Genomic DNA, 12,006 nt, shown 5'->3' on the forward strand with positions numbered 1-12,006 from the left:
AGACTATCAAAATAAGCACAATTTCTCTGGTGAAAAAGATAGTCATGTCCAACGTCATTTTTGTGCGAAAACGTTTGTTGTTTTTTTTTTGTTTTTTTGGGTTTTTTGGGGTTTTTTTCCTAATTATCTTTTAGATTTCTTTCCAAAAAAAATTTTTAAAAGTTTAAAACAAAAGTTTTCTCAGTCACACAACAATATAGAAATTATCTTAGAAAAATTCTAAAAAAATTTATATGTTTTATTAATAATTTTAATATAAAAATATTCTTTTCGGGTTTTGTCATTTGAAAAAAAAAAGAGTTTTTTTGGGCTTTTATAATATAATTTTCCATAAAAGCAGTAAAATTTATAAATTTGGTTTTTTCATTGTAATAAATAAACTTTTTTAAATATTCTGAAATTAAATATATTATTTTCCGATGAAAAAATAAATTTTAAATAAACTATAATTTTTTCCCATAAAATCAGGGGTTTCAACAAGGTATAGTGGAAGTAAAAACGTCAACCAATTAGCAACAGTAACCAAACTTCGTCTACTACTTGCATATATAAAGGGCAAACATCTTGATATCATTCACTCTTGATTCCACTGGTTCTTACAAACTTGCGCAGAAGACATCTTGAAGCAGACGACAATGAAGGGACTTCACGTGCTGCTGTTCATTTCCGTGTTCGTCGGCTGCTCGTCGGCTATGTTTCAGACAGGTACATAACTTTTATATTTAATTATATAACAATATAATATATCAGATAGAATTTGCAACACTAAAACTTATTTAGTGATCACATGTACATGATTTACATTTTTTTTTAATTATTCAAAAAAATAAAATTAAATAAATAAAATAAAATCGAAAACATGCACTGTCTCTTAAAATATCCGTAATTCGTCAATAATTGTATACATAGCAAGAACAGGAACTAAATTTCAAGAAATGTGAATATTCTTAGTTTTACTGTTCCTTTTTATATATAATCGTACCTTGATATAAGAGAATTGTAGGAATATCAAAACTATAGTTCCGCTTTACTATATTAACTACGGCGACGGCACTGGGTCTTATTTCTATCTTGTCTGTGGTAAGGGGAAAGCGATTTATTTCTTTTGTCTGTGGCAGCGGGAAAGGGAGCTAATTTCTATCTTGTCTGTAGTAGCGGGATAGGAACTAATGTCTATCTTGTCTGTGACAACCTAATATTGGCTAATTTCCATCTTCTCTTTGGTTACGGGATTGGAACTTATTTCTATCTTTTATATTTGCTATTTGCTAGCGGGTTTTGGCTTATTTCTATCTTGTCTGTAGTAGCGGGATAGGGACTAATGTCTATCTTGTCTGTGACAGCAGGATACTTGCTTATTTCTATCTTATCTTTGTAAGCGGGATATTTTTCATGCACATGTTTATATAAATAAGCAAATTTGTTTGTGCGTTTGCGCTTTAAGCTAAACACTGATGAACTTTATCTTTTATAACATTCATACACGTTTTCCTTGTAGTTGTTCCAATATTTAAAAAATAAAACGTAAAATTTGTTTAGCATATACCCGTGCCGCTTTTGCAACTCCGTATAAATGGTTTATACACGGCTGTGCATTTATTTTGACTTGATGTCAATTGCGTTATACAAGCAGTTTAAAGACGTGCTCAATGTTATCCTTACACTATAGGCGCGTCAATGAAATAAAGATTCTTTTTCACTTTAAACAGTCTTATTTTGGACATTTGAAAAATAGAATTTTATATTTGTGTAGGTTCATTACTGAATTTATTGAACTTATTGAATAAAATAACATTATGCGCGCCAGAGGCTCGCATAATACAATTTTATTCAACTCGTTCGAATAAATTCAGTATTTAACATACACTTCTATTATATATCATACATCTGAATTACATACATTTCAGAATCTTCGAAAATTTTCATTTACAAAAATGTATTATTCAATATGAAGTATTTTTAAAGTTTTTATTTCTTATATAATATAATGTAACCTGCGCTTGAGAACAACATAATGCAAAATAATAATATGACGAACAAATGTAAAAGCAGTTGCTGAGAAGGTTAAATATTTCAACACATATGAAAATGTCATGTATAAAATGACTCAATGACTCATGTATATTACGATTCTGATAAACATAAACATTGATGCGCATATTTGAAAAAAAAAATATAAAAATATGAATATTTAAATTTCAGGATCAGATAACGTTATAAGCCGACTGTCTCATTGCTCCGCCCATCTTTACCGATTGGTCGAATGTCTGCCCGACAATGACGTCATCGTGTACGAAGTCAGGAAATGCGAAAACGTTCTTAGACAAACGCTGGCTTGTTTGTCGACCAGCACCGAAGATGATCCGTACGGTATGGTAGAGGATGACAGTGCTGAAGTTCAACAAGAAAACGCCCCCATATCGTTTGTAAAACGCGGTCTCGGCCGATGCATTCACAAATGTCTAAACGGTCAAGGCAGAATGAACTTCATCCAGTGTAAATCTTTGTGTCATCGGTAAAAAGATAAAACATGTTTACTACAAAATAAAATTTTAAAAAAATACGACGTATTATTGCTTCATTTTTGTTTTAATTTTGTTCGTTTTTCAATCTACCGGGGTACTTTAAAAACGGTCCGGATTTACCCAATGTCCATATTTACCCCGGAATTACCCTAACAAGAATGTTTATATTAAAGGCACATTATGCATCAGAAACGAAAAAAACTTCCACTTCTTAAGAAAGTACTAGCTTTAGAGTATGTTCCTGAAGAAAGAAATGTCAAATGCGAAATTATTTGTCATAAAGTACACAGTAGTATTTTGACTTCCATGCAAAATACTACATTTTGATACAATTATATATAACTGTACTATTAAATTGCCAAAAAAGCTACAGAAAAAGAAAACATGGTCCAGGTAATTGGCCAATGAGTAACATATAAAAGCACACTAAAATAAAAAAACTTTTGAGAAATAAAAATAAAGGATTTTTTTCGTTCATAATGGGCCTTTAAATTGTCTTTGTACTTCATTCATTTGATGTTACAATCTAAGAAAAGATACATAAGTACATAAATTATGTAAGGAAAAAAGTGACGAAGAAAAGGTCGTGACAATTGTTCTTATTACATTCGTTTTTATCGTTTTGTTTCAGACAAAGTATCAAAAAAATATTCGACTTTATTTTTTTTTCAATCGAAATACCAGTTTTTGTTACGTAAAAAATATGTACCAGATATTTTTAACCCTTGCAATAACTTGCAATGACTATATGACAGCAGTATTTGCCTTTTACACCCCCTCCCAACCCGACCAGTCTGCGTTTACTTCCGGTTAATAATACACCGCAGCCCCCCAACTTCCGGTTAATAATACACCGCAGCCCCCAATCTCCACACAGTGATCTCCCCTTAATTCTTCGGCGTAGATCTCTGCCACCAAGGTCCCAATATATCAGAATTTCTGATATACTATATTTTTTCAAAAATTGTTTTATCTACTGCTTTTATCTATCAGATAAGTTTTCTCTCATTTATTTCACAATGTTTATGAATAAATAAATAAATAATTCTAACACGACCCGCATTTTTCCCTATTGAACATAGAAGAACCGAAAGTGTGTGTTATTATGCAATAAAATCACTGTTTGACGTTCTATATTTAGACATGTGACGTAATCATTATACACGTGACGTAACCACTAAAAATGTGACGCGCTGACAATAAGTACGGAAACAAATCAGACGCAATTTAGCTAATTATCATGTACGGCAGCATTTATTTGTTGATGTCGTGTTAGAATCGAAATAATATATCCAAATCGATGATTTTATTGCTTGATAACATCACTGTTTGTCGTTCGGATGCGCATCATTATATCACTCGGGCTACGCCCTCGTGATATAATTCCCCGCATCCGAACTCCAAACAGTGATGTTATTGAGCAATAAAATCACAGTTTGGGATATATTATTTCTTAAATAATATGAATATTTAGAAATAATTTTAAAAATTATGAGATTATTTTCTACCGAGACGATATTTTGATATTTTATATTTTTTAGCTTTTGAATTTATTTTTCGTTATTTTGTATACTTTCGATAATTTTTTAATAAACTATATGGAACGTAGGCACTAAAAGTAAAAAATAAAACAGAAAGAGAACAATAACGTTAGATTTTCTTTGTAACGGTCGATATTTACATTTGAATTTCGACGTTACGTCATGTGACTTTCATCATCATGTGACGTCTTTGAAGGCAGTGATTACAATTCTGCCAAGGGAGGTAATCACTGTGATTTAAAACTTGCTTTTCATAACATTCTTCCGATTTGTTTACACTGTATATTTCAGGAATATTTAATTAGCAAGTTAATTTTTGAGGATTACACACTGAAACAAAATTACAATAATAGATTTCGCTTGAGACTTATTTTACAATTATTAATAAAGCTTTGTGGTTTCAATTAACAGTATATACCGATCCTTTTGCGAAGGTCATTAGTTCCATGTATGGACTCTAAAACCATAAACTCGATGTCGTAAACCCCTCCGGTGCTAACTTGCTAATTTGTTCTCTGTTAGAAAACTCAAATAGCTAGGTACGAGGTTTAAAAAAGAAATTCTTTGAGCTCAAATTCAGATCTAAGGTATTTGATTGCCGCATAAACTCGAGATTTTTCATTGGTCAGTGTAGATTCTGTGCCGTTTTTTACCAATCAAATACCCCATATTTTGACTCTACGTCATTAGTATATTGGGCGGGTACCAGACGGAAATTTTTAGTCGAAAATTGGTGCGCAAAAATACTCAAGATGATGAATAGAAGGCAGGGAAATTTGAATATAAATATACGGATGAAAGAAACAAAATATTATTTACCAGCGCGAAGTTCAAAATGTAAAAGTCAATTTTGTATCGTTAACATTACACTAGCTTGCCATGTTTTTCTCCATTTTGAGAAGACTTATTTTTGCAACAAAAAAGCCGAAACTAAAATTATCGAAATATAGTAAAGACCCTGTTTTTTCCATCACAAGATTTCATCACTCTGTACCAAATATTCTACACTTATACCTATGTTATTGCGTAAAGTAACACAATTTAGTGTACTTTAGAACCATTATGGCAAGATCTTGGCATACGATAGCTATAATGTAAGCACGCAAAAGCCACTACATGACCACGCAATATGTTTTACGTGCGTACAAGTACGTTATACCTATTACGTGTAATAGCTGCCACGCGGCAAAATAATACTATCGCGTGAGCACATACTTGCTATCGCGTGCATATCTAACAAGTAAACAAAAGGTTGCCTATGTCCCTTTTATGTTACCGTAAAGATATAGTGATAAAGTATAATTCGTTTATAAAAGGACTATTAAAGTTTACCTCGGAACCAACATACACGAACTCATCCACTTTCGATCTTTGCTCAAAAGCGTAAACCGTCACAGTACCGATCAGCTCGACCAGTTAAAGATGGTACATGCAAGTCTAACGGGAGTTATTCATATGCAAGGGGCAGGACGTGAAGTGGTTGCGCACTTTGTTCAAGCGAGCGAATTGGTTGCAAACTTGACAAAATGGCGAACTCGGGGTGATTTTTTTAAACGTGTACACGATTTTTTGCCAGGCAAGTGGGTTTCTTTGTTACTTTGAAGTTCATTAGTATGTCTATTCCATAATGCAATATATATGCCACACTCGGTTAAAGGTCTCAGCATCCTAGATTCTGTTTTGACGAAGTTATTGAAGATATAAACTGATCATGTAGATATTTTGAGATTTGACATGTGACTGTTTTGGTCGGTTTTTCTCCTAATTTATTCGAATTTGTAAGTTTTGAACTGCATTTAACAATAACAAAATATGTTTCTGTCAATGCTGTACAAATGGTTTTAGTTCGCAAGTCCGAAGATAACGTTCAATACACAAAATATCTTGTTCAAGCACATTTTGGTTGCAGACTTATACTTCACGCATTTTTGGTTGCAAAACTTTTTTGTCATTAATGTGGCAACCATATTTTAGCGAGGAATAACTAATCATTTTTTAAAATAATTAGCAATAATTAGGCAATTATACCCGTTCATCTAATAAGACACACACATATATACAAATTGTGCATGCGTGCAGATATATCCTAGCACAGGGTCTTTCAAATAGATATATAACACAATATGCTAAATTGAAGTTCAACTTGAAATGTGTTAAATTGTGAGTTTGTATGAATTTTAATAAAATTCCCCATGAAATATTAAAAACATTCTGCATTCATAAATAGTAAACACATGGTGAAAATAGTGAGTCTGACGAAGTTCTAGAAATATATACAGGTATAGGAATAAACACTATCATTTAATTATCATTAGAATCATTAATGTTTATTTCATGAAATGAAAATCCAAAGTAAATTTTCAAAAGGCTATTTCAGCACAACATGTTTAACAAAATTTCAACATGTTTATTCAATATATTTTTGTCTTTTTCATACTGATGATGCAAAGTTCAAGAATGGATGTTTCTGACGACGAATCTCTCCTTCGTTGTGGAATATGTGAGAAATCGTTTCGATCTAGATTTGGTTTAACACGTCATCTGGCATCACATGATTCAACATCATACACATGTGACACTTGTAAGAAAGAGTTTACCAACAAACATTCTTTAAATGAACATATGAAACTGCACCTCCCGTTTAAACACCTCTGTTCGGTTTGTGGTAAAGGTTTCATTAAACCCTGTTTGCTTAAACAACATGAAAGGAGTATCCACGCAGACATTTCGCCTTATAATTGCTCAACTTGTGGGAAAACCTTAAAAACCGAGCGGTGCTTCAAAGTTCATTTAAAATCTCATTTAGATACTCCCCGCACATTTCAATGTTGTTATTGTGGTCATGAGTTTTCTTACAAAAGCAGCTTGGTTAGACATACGAAACAGTGTAATTCATCAAAAGCACCATTTACCGGAAATTTGAGTACTTGTAAAAAATGTGGAAAGTCGTTTAAAGCTGGAAGACTTCTGAAGCAACATTTGAAAATACATGAACCTCCAAAATATACCTGCCATGTTTGTGGAAAATCATTCCATTGGAAAAAGTGCCTACGACTTCACTTGAAGGCATGCGTAGTGGAAGAGAAAAGGGATAAGTAAACCTTGAAGACCTAAATACAGAAAAATGATTTATAGACAATTATCACAGGAGCTGATTATATGTCTTTCATATATTTTTTATTTTTATGCCCCATGGCATATAGTAATTGAACCGTCCGTCCATCTGTCTGTCCGTACAAGGTTAACCTTATACGTCAAGTTTGTTTTTTCTTAAGCTCTACCTTTACCATTGTCTTCATGCATAATTTACACAATCTATACAAAGTACATGACCTGGGCAAGTTACATAGCTAAGGCTTCCATTTTTACCAAGTTATTGCTCTTTTTCGCACTTTGAAAATGAATATTATTAACCTTAATCGGCAAGTTGCATATATCTAAAGTCGTATATTAATATCTTTATATTTCCACACTTGGGTATCAATACAAAGTGCATGATATTGCCAAGTATTATAACTGTGGCATCCATTTTCCCCAGTTATTGTCCTTCTTATCACTTTGAAAATAGGCTCTGGTATGGTTAACCTATTCGGGCAAGTTAGGTTTATCTTAAATTTCTTCTAATTACTTCATTTTAAAGATATCTTTCATATTTGGTAGGTAGATACCTAAACCTTTGTATTTTTATAAGTGTGTCATGTTTAACAGAAACACACCTAAGGTAGCCCTTTAAGTTTGGATGGAGTTGGGGTCACTGGGTTCAAAGAAAAGTCTTGAATATATGTATATATATTTGATATAGTTGAATATTTTTCATCTTCATCACAAATCATAGCAATGACTTGCCAACTTATATTTTTTCACAATTATAAAACGCAATCACTCGTCAAGTTATATTTTATAACTGTGTTTACAATTATTTCGGCATTTTTTCTGTCAACAACTTATTGAATGGGTAAACATTTTCTGAAATAGTGTTACTGTAACGAATCTAAGCCGGGGCATTTGTGTTTAACAAACACGCTCTTTTTGTTTGTATTCTTTATGTCATTCATGACAGAAAATCGCAAGTCGCATTTTCATGATTCATGTTTATATTCTGATACGATGAGTATTACACTGATTAAACTGAGAAACAAATATTCTTTTATTTGTATTATTTATGTGCTTTATCCGATGATAATTCTATTCCCGTCAAAATCATTTCGTGGTAATGCCAATAGATAAATATATGGCCTAATTAATAAAGTAAAGTTGGTAATTTAAGTCCTTCTGCAACGAAGAATTGCTTAGAAGCTGGTCATATGACTTATACGACCGTGTGACTTAGAAAATGGAACCAAACATAGAATGACGATTATATCGATTACATCATGTAGAGTCTATAGGTACATGTAAGAGTCCTTATGACAAGTAAGACACAGTGAGTTTCTGCCTTTTATTTATGTAAATAGTTCCAACATAGCATAATTCATGTCTACTACGTAAAAAAATAATTTCAAAATGGTCTCAAATATTGCGTAGTAAGGTAGACGGATTTAATAAAATTCCATGGCTGTTTAGCAACAATTACAACCATTCCTACTAGACCAGAAAAAAACAACAATTACATCCATTCCTACTAGGCCAGAAAAAAACAACAATTACAACCATTCCTACCAGGCCAGAAAAAAACAACAATTACAACCATTCCTACTAGACCAGAAAAAAACAACAATTACATCCATTCCTACTAGGCCAGAAAAAAACAACAATTACAACCATTCCTACTAGGCCAGAAAAAAAACAATGCCTATTTGGCCAGTTACAATAGTTACAAATAAAACATAAGGTATAGCTCTTATTGAATATTACTCATTAATTGTTAGTAAAAAAGTCCAATGTACCTTTGTCAATAAATGCAGAAAGATCATTAACCTTATATCAAATAAGCAAAGTCGGAAACATGTTTGTAAATCACAGCATCAAGTCAAATTGACTTTTCTAATGTTTATCATATTTCAAAGCCATAATTATGTATTTTAATCAAAGCACTAAGCTTAAATTAAACTTGCATGTTAAACATGGCGCAAAGTAAAAACATGTACATTAATTAAAGCTATGTAAATTAAAACACAAACTCAAATGCCTTTATGTTAATCATAGCACAAACTCAAAAACATGTATACAAAGTACAGTATATGTATATTATTGTGACTAATAGTTATCTACATGAATGTTAATCAGAATACAAAGGGAATGTATGTGCTCAAAGTATAATTCATGTATCTTAATGTCAAAACAATTTCAAATATTTGTCTTAATCGTAGCATAAATTTCAATTTTAATCAATCATATACCAAAGTAAAAGATGTGTATTTTAATCACAGGAAAAAAAATCAGATGTGCACACGATGATGTTAATCACAGTGTTAGATATTTACATATATGTTTACAAAAAACAAATTTGTAAGTCATATAGCTCTGCATGTTTGTGTCAATAGCAGCAAAATACGTGTAATTTATACCGATATACCGATGATATTACAATAGCAAAGAAAGGTATGCTTGCCACGCTATTCTATTTATCAATATCGATTTGACATGAACATTCATATACGATCACATCAGTCATAATGTAATACTATCACCATTTTGCATCGAAAAAGTTGCATCATTATATATAAAACCACTGTAAACAGTATTAGTTTCATAAATATCGTTACGCAAATACCAAAACTATGCCAGTCATAGTACATGTACATGATGTTGAAAATTTTCCATCTTTAACCAATCGTGTTAAAAGAGATTTTGTTTGCTCGATCTCATTTTCTGGAGGGGTGCATGTGTCATTTCCATCATCTATAAATGAAAAGTTAGCGTCTTGTTGAGCATTGTCTAATTTTGAATTTTTTAACAGACATGAATGTGCTTCATTTTCAAATTCCAACATTCTTCTTGAATTTGAGGGCTGTGTGCCTTTGTCAATATTAACTGATTTTAAGATACTAGTAGTCTTCCGAAAGTACTTTATGGTACATTTTCTTTTGGGAGTTTTAGACGGAGAAAAGGTCATGTGCCTTTTTAGAGAGAATTTGCACTTGATGAAATTAGGTGTTGAAATGGTGCACTGTTTTTTAAATGGAATATAGTTGTGTTTATCTTCTTCATATTTTCTCCTCGATGTTCTTTTTTTCTTGTTACAAAGTCTTAGAACTTTTTTATGTCTTGGCATGATTTACTGTAAAGGAAAAGAAAAACAAATCAGCAACAAACAACTTTCATTATTGTTCGTTTTTTAGATTTGAAATAATTTTGATTATATGGTAGTAATAAACTATATTAACATTGACACAAGGGCATTATCCATATGTCAACAATTCGCATGTTTCTTTTTTGTTCCTTTTTATTGACCAATCGAAACATCTTCCTAATTCCCTAACTCGGAACAATGACTTTAAGTAGTTTTGTCACGTATCAGTCAATTGTAAATAACCAATCATATATCAGTTATATTATGATCTAATAATCAAAATCATCTTTAGAATACCCATTGACATATGATGTACATCAAATCCGAAATATTGTAAACAAGCATGTCATTTTAACTTTTGGTTTGTAAAAATATTTTAAGTATTTTTACATACTTTATGTCTAAAGCAACTTCTGATCTTTACATACGAAACAAACAAATTAACATTTCTTGTGGTTTTGATAAACTTTGGAAATTTTGCCGAGTAACATCGTATGTGTGCACATGTCCTTACGTTTATGATGAAAATAATGCATTTACATACATCAGAACTCTCACATACGTTTGGTTTGTATCTAGTTTTCATTTGCATTTTACATATGATGACATATTTTAGAATTAAAGTATCAATAAATATTTGTCTATATATGCTATTATTTTTTGCAGGCATTTACTGATGATTATTGTATTGAACTGACACCATGTAATTTGAAACATAAACTGCATAATTGTTGTAACAATAACATGTATAAAAAAACAAGTAACAGAACATAAATGTCAATAATTGCCATTGAAAATAGGTTAATAAATATAACCTTCTACACTCCTTTTGCAAAGTTTTACTATGGATTTCAATAAAATAAGAATAAGTTTGCAACCAAAAATGCGTGAAGTATAAGTCTGCAACCAAAATGTGCTTGAACAAGATATTTTTGTGTATTGAACGTTATCTTCGGACTTGCGAACTAAACCATTTGTACAGCATTGACAGAAACATATTTTGTTATTGTTAAATGCAGTTCAAAACTTACAAATTCGAATAAATTAGGAGAAAAACCGACCAAAACAGTCACATGTCAAATCTCAAAATATCTACATGATCAGTTTATAAAAAATTATCTTCAATAACTTCGTCAAAACAGAATCTAGGATGCTGAGACCTTTAACCGAGTGTGGCATATATATTGCATTATGGAATAGACATACTAATGAACTTCAAAGTAACAAAGAAACCCACTTGCCTGGCAAAAAATCGTGTACACGTTTAAAAAAATCACCCCGAGTTCGCCATTTTGTCAAGTTTGCAACCAATTCGCTCGCTTGAACCAAGTGTGCAACCACTTCACGTCCTGCCCCTTGATATGGGAGGTTCTGTAACGCTTCACGAGGGATGGAGTTCTTATGATAACTTGTCAGGAGTTCTTGTGATAACTGTCACGGAGTTCGTCGGAAGCATTTGTATATACTAGATAAACACTCCATTTCTCGTGTAATAGTTCCTCACTTGTGTCATTGTACATCCGAAATCACAAGACATTGTCAATGTGACATATAGCTGGTTACAATAATCAAATGGCATAAAATTGAGAATGCTTTTTCACGAAACACCATATTAAGCTGAAATTATGCATCACTTCAAATCCGCTGTTCAATTGTTCGGGCAGAATATGAATCTATGGTACCGAGGGGAAAGAATACTGTGCGCTTT

At 31.9% G+C, this 12,006-nt stretch overlaps 1 protein-coding gene across 1 annotated transcript; it reads left to right on the forward strand.

Annotated features, from left to right (window-relative positions):
• Positions 1-488: 488 nt before the first annotated feature.
• On the forward strand, positions 489-2,563 carry LOC132742159 (uncharacterized). The gene is made up of 2 exons (XM_060730489.1): positions 489-705; positions 2,203-2,563. Exons 1-2 carry the CDS (start codon positions 636-638, stop codon positions 2,517-2,519), a joined length of 387 nt encoding a protein of 128 aa, XP_060586472.1. The 5' UTR covers positions 489-635; the 3' UTR covers positions 2,520-2,563.
• Positions 2,564-12,006: the final 9,443 nt, after the last annotated feature.

The sequence above is a fragment of the Ruditapes philippinarum genome, unplaced genomic scaffold (assembly GCF_026571515.1).
Source record: "Ruditapes philippinarum isolate M1 unplaced genomic scaffold, ASM2657151v2 ctg1133_1_1_1_1, whole genome shotgun sequence".
NCBI lineage: Eukaryota > Metazoa > Mollusca > Bivalvia > Venerida > Veneridae > Ruditapes > Ruditapes philippinarum.